Source organism: Accipiter gentilis, chromosome Z (genome assembly GCF_929443795.1).
Source record: "Accipiter gentilis chromosome Z, bAccGen1.1, whole genome shotgun sequence".
NCBI lineage: Eukaryota > Metazoa > Chordata > Aves > Accipitriformes > Accipitridae > Astur > Astur gentilis.
The window spans coordinates 56,873,159-56,893,414 of record NC_064919.1 but is presented as its reverse complement, the minus strand read 5'-3'; the positions used below and the strand labels follow the sequence as shown (position 1 = coordinate 56,893,414).

Genomic DNA, 20,256 nt, shown 5'->3' with positions numbered 1-20,256 from the left:
CAATGCAGTTTCTGATGTGGTTATTTCTACATTCACATGGTAAACTGAAAGAAGCCCACTTTTGACCTGTTCATTCAGATCAAAACCATCACTCTAAGATGACAGCTGTGCTCACACTCAGCAGTCCTACACAATAATTAAAAATCTTAATAAAAAAATCATACAAAGTATGTAGAATTCGTTGTCAAATAGAATCATTACAAGCACTTGGTAATAACACAAACACAGGCAGATCTGATATTTATATTAATGAAAATATTGGCAGGAATTGCATTTAACTTTTTCCTAACAGATGCTTGCTTGTGTGTGCAAATGCGTTTGTACCTCTGCACACATGTATTCATAGATGCCTAGGCATCTTATTTTCAGTTTATTATACTATCCTATTTTCAGTTTATTACACTATGAGTTTCCTGAACATCTTACCTGAACCTGAAATAAAACACACTTAAGAGACAGGGCACATGGCTCGAAGGATCCATATTTGAAACTCCACATAAAATCAAACCATAAAAAAAAATATCAATAAATCAACCTCTATTTGAAGCTCCACATATAACCAAAAATAAACACTCACAGATTTCACATTACAGGACAAGTGATAAAACAGAGAAGCATGTTTATTAGAACAATCACCCACGTTTTGACAATGGGCAAAGTCAGCATTTTTGTTATATATTTTACAAATCCAGCTGCATTGAAAACATAATTGCTACTACTAAGAACAACACTGTCAATTTAACGAGCTAAAGCAGACATCTAATATAAGTTTTTTTGAGCAACTGACTCAAAAAGAAGTCTGGTCATATGGTGGTTCCTTGTTATAGCCCTGTAAAAGAATGTTATGTGGCAAGAGCATGAAGAGATAAAAACATGGGGCAGCTAGACTGTCCTGCTTCTTTAAAAAAAGAAAGACATCAACATAATTAAAATGAAAATTTTCATTTTATTTGAATTATTTCAGCATACTTTTTAGGAAATACTTGAATATTTTCAGCATCAGGTGCTGTATGATGCAGTGTACTTCAAAAAATAAGAGTTAACAGAGATATACTCTCCCCCCAATATTTCCTTCTGAAAAAAGGGGTACAAAATTGTTAGAAAGAACTATAATTAATTACCAAAAAAAGAAAGTAAAAAATTTCTTCCTTTGCAGCAGCATCTTAAAAGCATGCAGTGGGAAGATATGGGGTAACAGACAGAACAAGAATTAAAAAAAACACTGACAAGAAGCACAAACAAAATGAGCCTTACCTTCCGTGTAAACTGAATCAAGGAAAAAAAAGTCTTTAGACTATGACATATGATTTATCATAAAGCATGCCTCCTAGACTATATGTACCATAAGACTTACACAATTCCCAGGCTGATATCTGCCATGAACTAAGATGTTTGTACAGAGCAGCACAGCAGGCTCTTTCCCACTTTGTGACTACACACACCAGATGTCCTATGGTGCAGGCACATATCACATACCAAAACATAAGAAAACACTACAGATATTTGCACAGTGGGAGAGAATTAATACATACAGCAAATTAACTTTGGCAAACTCATCTTCTACCTTAATAACGTCCTTATAAAATACCAAATTGAAATTCAAAACAAGTTATAGCACTAGTACTGATAATCTCTTTTAAAAAAGTTACCTCTGGTTTTCCAAAACCAGTATTTCTTGTTTGCTTTCCAAGCAAGGAAGATAATAAAGGAAAACTTCTATTTAGTATTCCTGAGACAATGCAGCTGCACCTGTGTCCAGTTTCCAAATTGATATTAGTACCTAAAAATATTCCAATTCACTTACCTTTAAGCAGAAAAATCTTTGGATAAAATTAACCAAGAAACAGATTTCCACAATAAAAATCTACTGAGAGCTGCTAGTTTAGATTCTCAGACCACAAGCTGACACATTGAGCAAAAACAACAGCAATGGTAAGGGATGTCAGCCTCTACTAGCTGCCGGCCCTGTTGCATGTAGCATAACCACAGGAATGCTTCAGCCATGCCACCACAGAGCAGTCACTTAGCTTTAACTGCCAGGCTGAGGTGGGCATAGATTCTGTATGGAGGGTAAAATCACTATAGGGTTGAACAGGCATCAGCTGTGAGTGGCAACTTCTCAAACCACTCCACTGAGGTCTGCTAGAGCTCCTCTGCCCATAATCCTAGGTAAACAGACTATTTTAAATGCTTAAATTACTTCAGCAGATGAAGTAATGCTTCTGAGAGCAGCTAGATGGATTCTGAATCACAGCACACTGTACCTTTCAGAACATACTCAATGTACAAATATATTTAATTGCTGATTGAGAGCAATCAGAGTTAGAAAAACACACCTAAGAAATAATGAAGAAAAAAAATATTTCTAATAAGGAAGCTCATATGCATTATCTCTTCAGGTCACCTACTGCAGTTCAATACACCCTGCTTATTTCTCACCTCTCAGTCCCCAGCTTTTACTAGCCATCATTTATAAACCATTTACCAAGAATTCTACACATAGACAAAATAATAAAGTAATTTCAATACAAAAATTCTCAGAGGGGGAAAGGGGAACAGTGGCTCAATAAATAGATTTCCATCTTTAGAGGTCTCCAAGTCACCACTGAGCTGATCTGGTATTTCTGACAGTCCTGCTTCAAACAAGGACTCAGACTGGGTGACCTACGCAGGTTCCTTCCAACCAGCTTTTCTATGGCTCTGTGACTCTTCTAAAGGCTGCTTTGCACAGTATACATATATTAGTTACAAATACACAGGAATCACTAGCTCAGGACTGCACTGCACAGAAGGAAGATAAATCAAATAATGCTTTTGACCAATCAATTTCCTTACACTTCTCCCTGATCAATTAAGAATGAAATGAGAAAAACACTCTCCATCAAGACAAATTAAGAGTTTCCCAAACTAAAACAAGATGTCCAAAGAAAATAATGATCTTGAAACAGGTGAAGAGGCCTCCTCCTTCAACAGCTGCAACTACATAAAAGCTGTTGTTAGGTCGACCATCCTGAGGAACTTACAAGTGGCCTCCCTATCCAGCAACAGCTACAACACTAAATTATTTTTTGTGGAGTAGAGATATTCTTATTTGGACAAGTATTTGATAAATGTTTTATAAATATTGATAAATAAATATTGATTTATTCTTATTTCTGTCTCTACTATAGGGCAATGCTTGTAATAAAGATTAAAGTTTTACTTCTTTTTGATGAAAAGTTCAATTTCAAATATAGTTAACACTTCTTTGGAAAAAAAAAGAGCTTTATTCCTCCTTGCCAGAATTATAAAATAAGATTACTGAATTAAGAAAAATAATTGTTTGTATTCAAATATATACACGCCAAAACTATATATATATAAAAATCTACTTTGCTGCAAATGGAACTGTTCTAAAGCTAGGAAATGTTAGCCTATTCCTCTGTAACCTTACATTCACCAACATGATTTTACTGTGCCACAATTACTAATTATGTCTCCACATTGCCTTTTCCAACAGGGTCCACATCTCAGATGGGTTTCAGTTCAGAGAGAAAGAGACTACAAGAATTGCACCTTGGGTAGAAGTTGTAACTATCATCTCTTTTCCCCTCACATGCTGCAGGAGAGGATCAGCTCTTTTTGTACTACCTCCAATACTGACAGAGATCTAAGCAGTTCATGAGATTAGCGAGGGGACCACTACAGACACCCAAGGCTAGAGCTCTTCCATGTTCAGTGGACAAATCAAGACTGTGCAACAAATAGAGAGTCCTTTTCATTTTCTGCTAGAGAATAAAGGGAAAATACACATTCACTTTATTCTTCAAGCAAACTACAACAAATCCTATCATAAATTAAACTATAATTCAGTTATCTGGGATATAAACCAAAATTCTTTATTGATTTGAGGTATTCTTTCTCTGCAATAACATGCTACCAACCTATACCTAGAGCTGGTAGCATCAGAGCCTAAAAGCTCAATCTGCATGTCTCCTGACTTCACCTGCTGAAACAAGCCACTTGGATATTAAATTGAAACAAGAACACTGACAAAATGCATACAATCTGCAGTAAAGGACAGTGCAGCTGTGTAACATTTTAGCTATCACATTATTGTTTTTTTCTGAATGAAAACAAACTCTATCTTGCATTCCTATCTTGCAGTAGGAATGCAGTAAAATATAGGTTTTCCACAGTAAACTTACTTGAGCAAGGCCTTAGTCATTTGCCAAAAAAGCTGAAAACTGTATTAAGCAGACACAAGTAACATTAACTTGGATACTGCTCTATCCATCCAGACAGTGTCTGGTGCTTGAAGGACGATGAGGACCGAAGCCTGCAGAGTGAGTATTAGTATAAGCAAGTAACAGAGATTAGCGAAAGCACTAAAGAATGTAAAACAAGTGCTATTCTGAGAAAAGCTGATTTCGAAGTAAGTGAACGTCATATTGGAAAGCACTGAAATATTTGTACTGTTTGAAATAGTGTATTCCAGGTTTCATGTATGACTCAATCTCAGACTAAAGATGTAACTTTATATAACAAACTAAAACTAAACCAAAATAAATTAAGTCAAATAATTCAAAGGTGAACAATTTTTACATTACTGCTTTTTAATTTTTAATGCTAAATTAATGGTGATCACAATAGGTGGAGCGGAAGAAATATTTCTTCCCTGAATATTCTCAGTTCCAAGAGATCAGATTATCTTATACTTTGAACTGATAGTTAAGAGTTGGTTTTTATCGATTTTCCTTCTACATATTTATAATGGTCATCAAGTGATTTGTTAAACAACTTACTGCTGAAACTAAAAAACAAATACAGATCTACAGATCTTTCACATTTATTCCTTTTAAATAACACCATTGCTGGAAAATTTCTGTTGTAAGATTCACTGGAAATCAACATTTTACTAGCCAACAGCCCCTTAGCCAGCTCTGAGAAAATTCTTAGATGTTATTTAAGTTCAGTAGGTCCAGAAGATACCTGACTGCCCTATGTTTTCCTTTCAAGCCAAAACAAACTCCACAGATGTTAGCACTGAATAGAAGTGCAGGCAATAAGGTAACATAAAAACTAGGGCCTGGACACTAACTGTGAACATCAAAAAAACCCACTAGGAAGATTAGATGCAACTAAAACAGAAGCCATCTCAAACTGATCTTGCCATATGTGGGTGAAGAAGGGGGAATAAATAAAAAAATGGTATTTCAGATCTCATTTAGTCCTGTGCCTAGAGGCACAGAAACACAGACAAATAAAACACTAAGCCACAGAAATGCTCTTGACGTTGGTAAATTATCTCAGCACATACAATACAACCCATTTATAAGTTATCATAACATAAATAATTTTGACTTGAAAGCAGAAATATTTATACAGCTCTAGTAAAACTTTTTGTTATGAACGATGATATTTGAGTCCTCATGGCCTGTCCTTGAAGGACAACAGTAATATTAATCCATGCTGCAAATTATAAAGTGACAGAGCAATTTTAGTTAACATTTATTTTAATAATAATTTTTAATAAAAATGCAATTTTTACCACATATGCAGCAGAGACTCATTATCTCAGAGACGGAAACAGATGTTTTTGACATCAAACACTAACTCAGTAGTATCTGCCATAGTAAAATAAAGTTAAGTTAGTCCCTTCCAACTGCAAGAATTCCTGTTTTCTCATTACATTCTAGCAGCAACTCCACTGTTCTCAAATTGAAAAACTGGCCCTATATTTTCCTGTTCACAGATTTGTAAAACATATTTCATGCCTTTCAAAGATTTGGCAACTACTGACCATGTCCTGTTTTCTCTCTATTCTCCTAATCTTCTATCTTGCTCCCAACAGCTCCTCTTTTAGAAAATATAACATGCAACGATCTGGAAAATGAAGCATTACTATAGACTTTTTAAGCTTCCACATTGACACCGCATATGCTTTTATACCGTCAAAACAGCAAAGCAGGTCTGAACAAATGCATTAATAATGCTGCTTTACTGAACAACGTAAGTAAACCCAATAAAACCTCAGCAGTACATGTTCCTGCAGATACTGACACTTCAGCTTAACGCACAGTACATTGTTACAACTTTGTAGAACACCTCATTTAATGTTTTCAGCATGGTTAACAGGTTGTTCCAAAAATAGAGGCTAGACAGCAGCACAAGAAAGTTTTTACGACTTTGAAGACATAAGTGGAGATTAAACTCCCAAGGACAGTACACCATAAACTACAAAACTGCTGCCACATTAAACTGCTGTTAAATTCATTTCTTCACATTCAAGTAATGCTTGATTTTATACAAAATGTAATGGTACTCTAAAGAAAAGAAATATACTATGAAATAGGCTTTAAGCAGGTGGACTGCTATGAATCTTTCAGAGCACAAGTATAGGGTATAGAATTTACATCAAGGTTCTTCTAAAGCTATGTGCTATATTGGTGTTTTCTACACTAACTGGAATAAAAGAGATTGAACTTACAATTCTGCTTTGGGGACCTCACAGTTATTACAAGCAGCCTCTGGTCCCTCCTATTTTCTCAACCCTATGGATGTTCTGAATTTCATCCAATCCCTGTTTCAAGCACACAAGCACAGAATTCTCATGCTTTGGTACTGTGCCTTGCACTGCAATCTTTGTTGTACCCCATGATTTACTTCTGCATAGCTGCCTCAGTCCAGATCCAACAAGCCTACCACCATTGTCACAGTCCAGTTCAAGGATTTATAGCCTAATTTATCTAAGTCCAGTAATAAAGTAACATTTAAAATGACTGTGTAGCATGCAAGTAATTTACAGAACTACACTCTGATTCTTTCCATTATATTCAGTACTACTCTGTCAATAACACTGACACAGAACACTGCCACAGTAAAAATCATCACCTTGTTTCAGAGACAGAGATTCAATAAAGTGGTTATATCTTCCTTTTCCTAACTTGTAAGAAAACCTCGTAACTATGGCAAGGCTCACGACATAGCTGTGTTCTCAAGTTTTGCTCACAATAATTATGGGAAGTTTACAGCTAAAAAAACTGCAAAACCAGTCCACATTCATGAACGGTATCTTTTGGGTACCACTGCTACAGCAAGTCAGGAATGTGCAAATCATCTCAACAGAAACATGAACCGTGACTCAAAGTTAAATATAGCTGCCTTAGAGAACCAATAGTACCTTGTTAAAAAATACGGAAAAGTACTCACTTTTACATTCCTGATGCTCTCTACTACCTCCTGTACTTGTAAAGAACATTGTGAAGATTGATTATGACTATGACAGATTTGAATCAAGTGGTTTTGTGAATTGAGAACAAGTTTTACCAAATCTCTCTCTCTGTTCTACATTGTAAGAGTATCTTTAAAGAGAAGATAAAATTTCAGAAGATCTTTGAGAAATACTACTTATCCTTAAACATTATGAAACATTATAAAATGGTTAAGACGTTAGCATGAATTCAGTCAAACCCTATTCATTTCAGCCTAACAGCTGCAGGACTAACGGACACTTATAATCATAGAATCATTTAGGTTGGAAAAGACCTTCAAGATCATTGAGTCCAACCATCAACTATGCCCACTAAACCATGTTCTGGAGTACCTTGTGTACATGCTTTTTGAATACCTTCAGGGATGGTCCTGTTCCAATGTCTGACAACCCTCTGAGTAAAGAAATTTTTTCCAATATCCAACCTAAATCTTCCTTGCCGCAACTTGAGGCCATTTCCTCTTGTCCTATCTCCAGCCACCTGACAGAAGAGACCAACACCCACCTCACTGCAACCCCCCTTCAGGCAGTTGTAGAGAGCGATAAGGTCTCCCCTCAGCCTCCTCTTCTCCAGACTTAACAGCCCCAGCTCCCTCAGCTGCTCCTCATAAGATTTGTGCTCCAGGCCCCTCACCAGCTTGGTTGCCCTTCTCTGGACACACTCCAACACCTCCATGTCTTTCCTGTAGTGAGGGGCCCAAAACTGAACACAGTACTCGAGATGCGGCCTCACCAGTGCTGAGTACAGGGGAACAATCACCTCCCTGCTCCTGCTGGCCACGCTATTTCTGATACAGGCCAGGATGCCATTAGCCTTCTTGGCCGCCTGGGCACACTGCTGGCTCGTATTCAGCCGGCTGTCAACCAGCACGCCCACGTCTTTCTCTGCCGGGCAGCTTTCCAGCCACTCTTCCTTCCCCAGGCCTGTAGTGCTGCATGGGGTTGCGGTGACCCAAGTGCAGGACCTGGCACTTGGCCTTGCTGAACCTCACACAATTGGCCTCAGCCCATCGACCCAGCCTGTCCAGATCCCTCTGTAGAGCCTCCCTACCCTCACGCAGATCAACCCTCTCTCCCAACTTGTTGTCTGTGAACTTGCTGAGGGTGCACTTGTTCCCCTCGTCCAGATCATTGGTAAAGATATTACACAGAACTGGCCCCAGTACTGAGCCCTGAGGAACACCACTTGTCACCCTCTGCCAACTGGATTTCACCCCATTCACCACAACCCTCTGGGCTCGTCCATCCAGCTAGTTTTTCACCCAGCGAAGAGTACACTTGTCCAAGCCATGAGCCACCAGTTTCTCAAGGAGTATGCCATGAGACAGTGTCAAAGGCCTTGCTGAAGTGGAGGTAGACAACATTCACAGCCTTTCCCTCATACACTAGGTAGGTCACCTGGTCACAGAAGGAGACCAGGTTGCTCAAGCAGGACCTGCCTTTCATGAATCCACGCTGGCTGGGCCTGATCCCCTGCTTGTCCTGGACTTGCCATGTGAGTGCTCTCAAGCATACGAAGAAAAGCTCCTTCTTGCAATACCATAATGTTTTAGGAAATTTTCCTCCAGCAAGGTCAAAATTTGCAATGAAGAAGTAGCCAGAATAAGAAGGGAAATGCCTCAAGATATTAAGAGATAAAGGATGAAAGAATACAAAAAGAAAATTGGACCCTTCATATCATGCCTAGGACAATAATGCCTGTCACCTGCAGATGAAAAAGAATGTTTTACGCCCTTCACCTGAATGGAAACGAACACACTATCTGAGCATAACTTAAGACTATCAGATCCAGCAGATCAAGTAGTTAGAGACACAGGAAAAGTAAAAGTGGAGAAGAGGTATTTCCATCATTTCTCATTGAATAGACACATGACGTCTCCGTGTAGAGTCAGGGTTGCAAAACTGCAAACACCAGTAGAATGAGTGACAGAAAACTTTGTTACTCTTTTCTGGATTTCCACCTGCACTGACGCATCTCCATCTTATCTTAAACTGACAATGAAGGGGAATAGTAATACTATACCTGCAGTGCTCCCTGACGATGAAAATATGTACAACTAAAATCTAAGTTCAGATGATTAATGGCATCCAGCACTGGTATACAGTTACAGATACATATTCTTAACAAAACTATACACTATTTTCTATGTTAAATTACCTCTGATAATGTTAAGCTACTTATGACACAACATGGAATTGGAAAAGACAAGGTACATGGCATTCTACTGCTGAATTTACTAGTGAGTCATCTAAACCTGCAAATTAAAACTGAGAGAACGACTGTTCTAACTCCCATGTTTTTAGTGGTATGGAACACTAGCTTGTTTTATAATAAGCGTCTGAAACATTTGTGTCCTAAATTGCATTCTAATAAAGCATAAAGTATGATAATTGGATAAATAACCTCCATTATAATCCTGTATCAGATGAACATTAGATGAACCTTGGTATCAAGGCACTACAAAACGCAACCTTTTTTTTAGCAGTTCAGAAAACAAAACAAACTATTGCAAGAAATGGAGATCACATAATAGCTATACAGGTCAATGTCTGTAGGGTATCTGGGATAACGAAAAGCCAAGGATTTCTGTTTAACTTTAGCATCCATGCACTATATATGCAAGATACAAAAAGGTAACTGACTGAAGGAAAAGTTCTCTCAATTCCAGTTTTATTAATGAGCTTAATTTCTACTGTGTCAATTAAAAGACAGGAATTGCAAACTGAAAGAACTGCCTATATTTAGGTATTGCAATTAAGTGTACTACAGTAAGCACTACAGTTTCCACTAACAGTGCAGGATTTAGTCTGGGATGTACTCAAGACCAAAAACTCCTTAATGTTACAGGCTAAAAATTAGAAATTAAAAATGTGAGATTTTTCACTGAGATTATGTTATAGAAATTATTTTTATTATAAATACAATCATTCTGTCATAGCTGTTCATGATGCATTTCTTTAAAAAAATGTTTAAATTCACATGAATGTTTACAGTTCTTCTAACAGCACTTCAAAATTTGTCTCTCTTCATCTTTAAAAACAAAACATAATTTGTAAGTATAAACAAAATCTGCTAACATGCTATTAAGTATATTAAGATGGAGGCAAATGGGCAGCTTTTCTGAACTTGTTATTTTTATGACACATATAAGAAAAGCAGTTATCATAGTAAACATCATCTCTATCAATTAACTTCAAAAGCTACTTTCAAATATTGCCAGTCTGTTTTGCTAACAGTGGTTGTTTTTCAAAACAATAATCTATTAAAAAATGACACATGCTGTTCTATGAGCATTGCTTAATTCATAGAAAGTAGACTTTAAAGCATGTGTTGTAAAATGAGGGTTACAGTGAAGATGGTGACCAACTTTAAATGCTTGCACAGAATAATAAAGGACACTTGGTCTCCAATTTTTTTGCCAATAGCTCTCTAAATTAAAGAGCTCTTATTTGCAGTTTGCGTTATTATTAATTTTGTTGTTTGGTTTCAAGAAGAATTAAAACCATGATACATTTGGAGAGCTAACAGACACAAAAGTGAATGTAAAAAAAGTTATTTTTGCTGAATACTATGTATATGAACTTCAACCATAACTCTTAAAATTTCTGGTTAGATGTGGGCATTTAAGTTTTTTGGAGGGAGGAGTTTGTGATTTATATGGTAAGACAGTTCTTTGGGTATTCTGCACAAATATTTGGGATCTAAACATTACTTACATTCTTAAATTTCCACTCAACTTCCAGCTAAACGCATTGGTATCAGATCTCTGAACTCTCTTATCCTTTAGAAGATGTTTTGTTACACAGATTTTTGGTTTTGACTGTCTGCTTTTCAGCTGAAATCCAGTGGTTACCTGTCAACCTACACTGTTCTGAAAATAAGCCTGTTGCTTCAAAAAATGTAACGTTTGAAGCAGCAGCTGAAATCTAGCACAGATAGCTTAGCCCATGACTCAACAGGATAGCAGATCAAGCTTTATGGGGCTTCATACAACATCAAAAATACTACAACTACCTGACAATCTGAATTGACTTAAAAGACTTTGTTTTAAAATTTTCCAGTGAGTTAACTGAAATCTGGATCGTGTATCACCTACCTGAAACACTTAAATAGATGCTCCCCACATCTGTAATAAACTCTGTATCTCAATTGTTGGACTTAACAGAAATATGATCAGGCCTGCAGTCAAAGTAGTACTATTTGGTGACCTAAAACTGCACAGTTCCAGTAGGAATTATTTTAGATTAATGATCCTAAGTACTCTGGTTTTTTTTGTAATTTGGATAAGGCAGTATTATCAGAAAGGGGAGAAATATTTCCACAATTGCTATGATATAAGACAGCATAAACCAACTTCAAGCTACACACTCAGATGCTAACCAGTCACATTCATTCTCCTGAATAGTTTTTGTAACAAACAAGCTCTTCCAGTGAATTACGTTCTCTGAAGATACATTATGCAAATGAATCATGGTTTAATCCGCTGATAAGCCTGATATGATTGTATTATTGAATGGGAAACTTTCACACTAAAATTAACATCAGAGAAGTCTAATGCCATGAGGCTGTCCTGTTTCACAAAATAAAATGTAGACTAATCAGTTATGAAAACAATAATAAAAAAACCCCAAACCCCAGTATCCTTTTAATTTAGGTAAAAATATCAACTTACCAGACTTGTGCTTCTTGTGTTTTGCTTTCTTTTTAATTGTAAACAACTTGTTCTGGATCTCAGATTTATAAGATTTGAATGGATGAAGATGAACCTCACGCTTTCTTTGCAAGTCATCAAGTTTTCTCTGTAGATTTTCATTTAGAATATCCTTCAACTTCTTTTTTTTCTTTTTCTTCTTTTTTGCCCGCAACTTACTTAGTTTCTTGTTATTTCGCAGTGAGTCCTCTAGCATTGTTTCCTTAGCAGATTCGTGGTAATTTATGTCTTGGTTGTCATTATGAGTGCCATTTACATGTGTTTGGCAAGCTTTCAGTGTGTTCTCCTTGAATGGACTGATCTCAGCTTTTAGTCTGGCCATTTCAGGACAACCTGGTCCATTCTCCACAGCCCTTATTTCTCCTGAACTAGGGTGAGCACCCATGCCAACAATCTCTCCTGAACTAATAAAATTCTTCAAGTTCTCTTTACAGCAACCAGTTTTTTTGATGTCGCAGACTCTGGAGGTCTTGATTTCACAGTTAATCTTCATCTCTTCTGTAGTGACTGTAAAGCTGCCTAAATGTGGGTTTTTTTCTGGACAGATAACAATGGAATCCATACTCTTCTCTGCTTCTGTCTTGGAATGATGTAGCAGCTCTTGTCTAACACCAGAACTGACATCCCCATTGCTTTTGCTTACAAATTCGTGTTTTACTTTCTCCAATTTAATACGTGATACTTTTTTAACTTTGATGGGAGTAGATGGGAATTCAGGAGCCTGAAAAGGTTTTTGTTTGTAAATCCGAACATCTGCACCGCAAAACTGTGGAAAATGAACATATGCATTCTCCAAGTAGTCATAACCAAGAATTACTTCTCTGCATTCGTGGATAGGCTGACTTAGCACTGCATCCTGAACATCCTTCTGTGTTTCATACACGAAATCACAGAGACCTTTTAGCAGCCACACTTTTTGGTAGAATGGTAGCTCATGAAACGATTTTTCCTCCAAGGGATTAACTTCTCCAAGGACTTTGAAAAACTGGGGACACAATCCAAGTTTTTCTGCAGAGCTATTAGGATTGTCAGTCTGCCCTACAACAGTATACCAGTGTTGTACTTTCTGTCTGAGTGCTGCTTCCCAAGTCTTGTAAGAAAGTGTAGGCCTGCGATGTAACGTAGATCTGCGGTGAGGAGGACTTAACAAAGAAGTCATTATTTTAGATAAAAAAGCATTACACTGAGGCATCAGAAGACAACGTTCCAATTCATAGAACACTATTTCAGGTAAATTTAAAATCTGTTGTGCTAAACAAAGAAAATGACCAATAGCTGGAATCTCCCACATTGTCTCCATCCTCGTAGGTGCTGCTTGAGCTAAAAGTGACTTTTCCCATTCTTCTATTTCTTTCTGACTAGCTTCTTCTGCTTCTTTTCTTTCTTGCTCTCTCAGCCTATTAAAAGAAGGTTCATGAAAATTCAGGTATCAGGTGAACAAAAAGAAACAAGGGAGAAAAAATCAGAACTACAGCATGACAAACATACTTATATTGAAGTAATAAAAAACACAGCACTTAAAGCTTTCATTCAGTTTGTCTTACTTTGGATTACACAACGCATCACTGCACCAAAATGGGAAATTATCGTCTTTTATTTCTATCACCACTAGTTTAAAAAAGGGGGAAAAAACCTGGCAGATATCAATAGTTTGGGAGGGTGAGATTTTTTAAAAAATGTATTCCCTTCCCCAATCCCTTTTTGGCAGGATTAAGTATTTCCAAAAAACTGTCCATATAAAAATCTCTTGAGAACAAATTCCAGATACATCTTGCTTTCAAATCTTTGCGCTATAGCTTGTGTCACCTACCTTGTAACTCCCCTCCTCAGTATACAAGTATACATGCCTTACTGTTAAGTGCTTCATCCACATACAAAAGCCATTTTCCCTCCCACCCATAGGCATGTTACTAGTTGGTTTGCAATGGTGTTCAAAAAGGAAACGAGTATCAAGATGCATGAAAAATGTGATGGAAAATAACACCAGAAATAAAATGTCATTACATTAATAAATGGTTTGCCCTCACCTGAAAAAATGTATTCAGTTCTGGTCCCCCTATCTAAAAAAAGGATAGAGCAGAAATAGTGGGTATTCAGAGAAAGAGGTTATCAGTAATCAGAGGCCTGTAAAAACTCCTGAAAAATTTGGGACTCTACACAAAACTCTAGCAAGAGGAAACATGACAGCAATATACAAAACTAGTATGACAGACTGGGAACCTCTATTTACTTGTATTTGTAAATTCATCATGAAATTTAAAGGCAAGAAGTTTAAGCGGAAGAAATGCTTCCACTTCAGATAATCAATCATGTGTAGCTTACCATCTAACTTACTAGAACAGAAGGTATGTTAATTTAGTTTCAAAGTGAAAAATAGGACATCTGCATGAATCACAAGAATATCAAGGGTTACCAGTAACAGGAGGGATTTTTCTTTAATGTTGCAGTGGTAAACTAACATTTTTGCCTCAAGGCATGACCACATTCCAAAAGATAGGATTTAGGATACAGCTGCACTTGCAGAAAATTTTTTCTAGAGCTCATCCAAAGCTTCTCATACCTTTTTCTCTGAAGCTTCTATCACTGACCACTGCTAGAAACAAACACCTGCACATATCACTAATGCGACCTGTTACTGGAATTTACACATCCTTACTTCCAGATTGCTAATGTCCAATTATATTTATTCGAATAAAAGTAGCAAATAAATGCCATGTATCCATTCAAAGCATCAATGCTTTCCAAATTCAGCCAAAGAGTAATGGTATGTTAAAATCTTTCTTTTAACGTGAAGCTAATAGTGGCTTCTAGCATGAAGAATGTGTATTTGAAGCCTTAAGTATTGACTAGGTATTTCAAAAATGCAAAAAATGTGACAAACCTAGCTTAGAACACATTTTAGTATCAATGCAAGGAGAAATATGCCATGACTACAAACTCTGTATATGCAAAATGACATAGAATACAGTAAGTTTTCACCAAATGCTTTATCTTACATAATGAAGTTAAATGTCAAGTGACTTGTTACCATAATTTGAACAGAAATTTTTAATACCACATACAAGCATCGTTATTTATGTACCTATCAAATGCAGAAAGACAGGTTCATGTAAAACATAAAATTAAAATGTAAAAGCAAACAGGTCAGTAAATTCTCAACTTCACTCTCCCAATGCAGGACTAATTTAACTGTATAATAGATGGGATCTAAAACCAAAATCCCACTTTGCAGCATTAATTAAAACTTGTAATGCATGTGGTCTAATGACAAAATCCCATCTGCCATTCTAGGTGAATAAACCAGTAAATTCAACAATACTACTTGCATAGGTAAAGTGAGCATTTTTTTTTATTCTGGCTTTTGTTCTATTTCCATACGTTAATACTGCATTAATACAATAAATAAAAATAACTAAAAAAAAAAAAGAAAAATAAATAACTTACAAGTGGGGCAGAGAAAGAGATTATAGTAAGTAAAAAGTGTTCCCAAAAATAAATTTCAAAGCACTCCTGAATCCCACTCCCTCCTCTCCCTCCTAACTGTAAAACATCAAATAACCTGCTGCCTCCAAAAGGTGTGAACGCTATTAAAATGGTACAGAAATAAGCTCAAATATGAATAGATAGACAGTGAGATAGAACATTTGTAGAAAAAAATCACATTTCAGTATTGTTTAATAAAAACACAGGCTGTAGATGATCTAAAAATACTGTCTTTGCAAGCTGTTTCAATTTATCACCAATTAGTAATTTAAATTAAGGTAGAATTCTCAAAATAAACAAAATACTCTAGATTCACCTCTGCCTTGTACTTCATAAAATGACAATCATTATACTATTTTAAACAACTTTTTAAAAAGAAAAACATACATTGTTTTACTTGCAAAAAGTTTGCCTTTTTGGTTTTTTTAAAGCTGTAATTTTATCACAATATCTGTAGTCATTCCATTCTCCATAGACATTCAAGAGAAAATGTAAGTAACAGCACACTTTCGTATCTTCATTATTGAGGTCTTCCTACTAGCTGCCCATCTTTTGGAGGGCATAGGTTTTTCCTGGGGTGTTTTTTTGAGAGAGAAGAGGAGGATTAAGAGGGGAGAGGAGGTGAAGCAAGGGAGCAGGGGTGGAAGGAGAGAGAAATATTTGATATTTAGCAGGACAAATACCCTTACACTGAAATTCTCTGGACAAACATACGTGGCTTTCATGCTGACAGCAATTGTAAACTACCTATAGTTTCATACTTTTATTTATATTTATGAGGAATACGTTTGCAGACTTGTGTTTACAATAATAACACAAAACTTCTATTCAGTTACCACTTCTAACCCACTTAAGTGTTGAGTAATTTTTGCTGTGATGGCAAGGTAGTTTTTATTCTACAATAACTTGTTTCTACAAACTTTATTTTAAAAAATAATCTAGAAAGCTACATACAATATAGCAATATTAGGCATTATTCTAAATTAAATCACGATTTAATAGTCAGAAGAAACTAAATTTGGAGATGCCCACGTGACCTTAATTCTGCTTCTCTAATGTCTTACATCTTATTAGACATACTTTGTATTTTTCCATAGGACCCAGTTCATTCTACGCTCACGACATTCTCATAGAAGGCAAACCTGACTGTATAAGCATAGCTCACTCCACAATTTGCTAATTTAAATGACTAACTTGCAACTGGAATTTAATTCTTTAAATGTTTTAATGAACATGTTTGGAACTTATTCCAGGATCACATCTTCAGAGATGGTAAAGACACAGAGCTATCTAGCATAATTTTCAACAACACACTTAATTCTCATTGAAATCATCCAGCTACTTGTCATTCACTGTGGTTTTAAAAATTTCAGTAGGAATCTACCTCTGTGTCTTGGTATCTAAATGCCTCTAAATAGGCATGCATTTCCAATTATATAATAATTCCACAATTATTTACTGTTAACTAATATGAAGGTTAGTATGTATATTGTTATGTTACTTAATTAGCATGTAATCAAGCAGCTGAGTAGAACCTCAAGGAAATGCAACCAATAACCCAAAGAAGACATTCTGATAATTAGAACAATTGAACAAAAGGAAAGCTTATAAACAAGACTGACAAGAAAAGTAAATCAGATGGTGTTATAATATACCTGGGCGGGGGGAAGTGCTTTTGCTGCTCTACAGAAACCATTAGCCACAAAATAGTGAAATCCACTTTGCAAAGACATCTATCTCCATTTTTACATGTTGAGTCTACCATGATGAAGGTATCACTTGGGGGAGGTTATAAAACATTAAATAAAGAAAAAATTAAAAGGATTGTGCAAGAAATGGATAAAGTTCAAGAAAGAAAAAGAGAACACTCTGCAAAAGATACCTATGTAACAAAAGGATTTGGAGTACAATTTCCATGAGGTTAGCTACAGAAAAGAAGGTAAAAACCACACTTCAGCATATTCTTCCAAAATATGCACTTGAAAAAAAGCTTTTAAAATAAATTTCAAGGAATTGGGGAAAAAATATATCAAAAACTACTTTAAAGATTTCATTTACTGCAGTTCTTTCTACTCATCATATGATATCTGTGCCTTATAAGAGTATCTAAATATCTAAAACAAGGGATTAGATACTAACTTGGAATTCATCAAGAATTTCTGTACCTACGAGGCTAAGTTTTGTAGAGAGGCACTTGCATTTGCAATGTTACTTACCTGAGGCTGTAACTCCTAGTGAGGTGGCTACACAGTCTAAGCTAAGCTAATTACTAGCTAGAAGGTATGTATGTGCTAAGTGGTCAGCTGGATGGCCAGGTAGTGAGCACTTTATGTTCCTGATGACTTGTCAGCAAGCTGGGTGAACAGCAGGTGCTGCCTATCCAAACACAACTGATTCGGCAGCAAACAAGCAAGTTGCACTACTACACTACACACAATTTTATGGGGAAAAACAGCAGCAGAGCAAGACAAGGAGGAAGGCAAAGTTCAGTACAGCAGAAATTAAAATCCTAAATAATTTACCCACTCATTTGAGTTGACCATCACAGTCATTCATATTTATACCCTGACACAGGATAGCCTATATTACAGCAACAGATTTGGACACTCATTCTTTTACAACTGTGATGAAAGACTAAGTGAAACAATCAATAATAATAACAACAACAATAATAATAATCCGTATCCATTAAAGTAGCACTTTAGTTCTAAGAATACAGATTATACCATGAATTCTATTGGGATACATTAAAATAAATAGAAATCCTGCATTAACATTTTGTGGCCTCAAGAAGATGTGGATAATTGTTCAGAATCACATATTTTTACTTGAATTTTCCTTGCAGAATCCGTGTAAGCTTTAAACAGGTATAAATGCAATTTCAGTTCAGCAAACTTCATTTTTATTACAAAAAATTAAGGGTGAGTGAAAGCCAAATTCAGTAATGAAAATGCACATCTGGCAATGGACTAACACTGTAGCTCTAAGGAATACTGCAATGGGGTTACCATAAGGCTGGCACTGTGCACTCCAATTAAACTACCCAAGTCTGCAATCTTGCATATAGTTTTCAAAGTACCTATTCTATGCCAACCTCAGTGTGTCAGTTTTCTAAAAAAACAAACAAACAAAAAAACCCCCGCTGAATAACAATTTTCTCTTCTTAACAGGTAACAATATTCAACATAATCTATATTTTAGCAATAATCCAAAGTAAATTGAGGAAGTTGCAATGCATTTTTGAATAAAAACAGTGTCCCATCAAGTTGCAAGTACATGCATTTATATATAAAATACTTTGTAAATTTATACATGCTGTATCATATGACCTTCACTGGTAATGTATTACTAAATTTATAGGCCTTCCAATTTCCAAGCCTTTTTCATAAAACACCTCTACAATGCACTTTGGGAACATTTGCTTTTTGGTGAATTGGGAAACAACTGGTATAGAGAGGTCCAATGGTGGATCCATTAAGAAATAAAAAAATTTAAGGAGATACCTGAAGCATGATTATTTGAGGAGATCAATAGAGTCAAAGAAATATTCAACCAGCTATCTACTGACACATTTTTACTGCTTCCTAGTAAGTTGCATAGTTCAAAATTTTAGGGCATAAAGAGGAAAGCTAGTTGTAATCTTTTCCTGTTATTGTAAAACATTCTGTAGAATCAACCACTGTGGAGCATTCTTTGCACAGGATCTGGGACTTTTGAGTATATCCGGATACATGGATTTAACTGTTAATTACAACAGTTTTGCAGGAACATGCTTAAAACAGGTGTATGAAAGCAAAATTTTTATTTGATTGGGTAATATGTTCTACTGACTCTATGGATTAAAATCCAATCAAAACATCCTTTTTCGTAACAATGTTACCAAGTTCAGAGATCTAGAACACAGAGTTGAACACAAATCAAAGAGAATTTTACCAGAGAAGCAACAACCCTAGTGACCTTTGCTTTTTTGCAAAGTATGAGGTGGATTAGAAGAAAGATTCAGTCATTTCTAGGGAAAAGTACTGGCTAACACTCAAGAACTGTATGGATTCAAATCTGTTGAAAATTAAGGTTACCTGCAAAATGAGAGCGAACTGATTATATGTGGGAAAAATCTCCAAAACTGTAAGCTTTGAAAAGAGCTGGAAATATTTTGCTTCCTAAAGGTAATACTGTTTTACCAATCATGCTCCATGTTCAGACACAGTCTCCCAAGTTACTGTTGAAGTATACAAGCTTCTAAGCTTCATTTTCCTCAAAGTGAAACATATCACAATGAACATTAGACATTGCCTGGAATTACATACCTCTTTAATTTATGAAAACCACAAAATCCCACAGAGTTAATTACACACACATTCTAAATTTGTTACCTAACTGCCAAGCTGAAATGCCACATCAGTGAGATAACAGGAGTGACACTGGCAGAGATAATTTGCTTCTGGCTATCAGTGAGGGAAGCAGTGACAAGATCAAAGACTTAAGACTCTTAACTAAGCATTCTGGTAGTTTTTAATCTAATCGTTGCATGGAAAACGGTCCAAGGAGAGGTACGATAAACCATGGCTGAGCTAACACAAAATTGCTGTGGATGCTTTCAGTTACTATTAGAAGTTTCACAATCCCAAAATAACAGCAGCCTTAATTTATGACTTTAGCAATTTTTCAAGAAGGTCATAAATCAAAAACTGATTTCTTGTTTTGTGAATGCGCTGAAGTCCTAGGTTCATACATGAACTTAAGACAAAAGGAACCACCACATTTATTTATCTAAAAAAGCCTTAAGGAGCTAGCCCTTGTAGAAAACTA

General features: G+C 36.0%; 1 protein-coding gene across 2 annotated transcripts in view; it reads right to left on the bottom strand.

Moving 5' to 3' along the window:
- KIAA2026 (KIAA2026 ortholog) overlaps positions 1 to 20,256 on the bottom strand; it is a 53,298-nt gene that overhangs the window by 29,662 nt on the left and 3,380 nt on the right. For both annotated transcript variants that reach the window (XM_049794300.1, XM_049794301.1), the window contains exon 3: positions 11,926 to 13,361. In XM_049794300.1, coding sequence (XP_049650257.1) covers positions 11,926 to 13,361 — 1,436 coding nt within the window. The remainder of the gene's footprint in view (positions 1 to 11,925; positions 13,362 to 20,256) is intronic.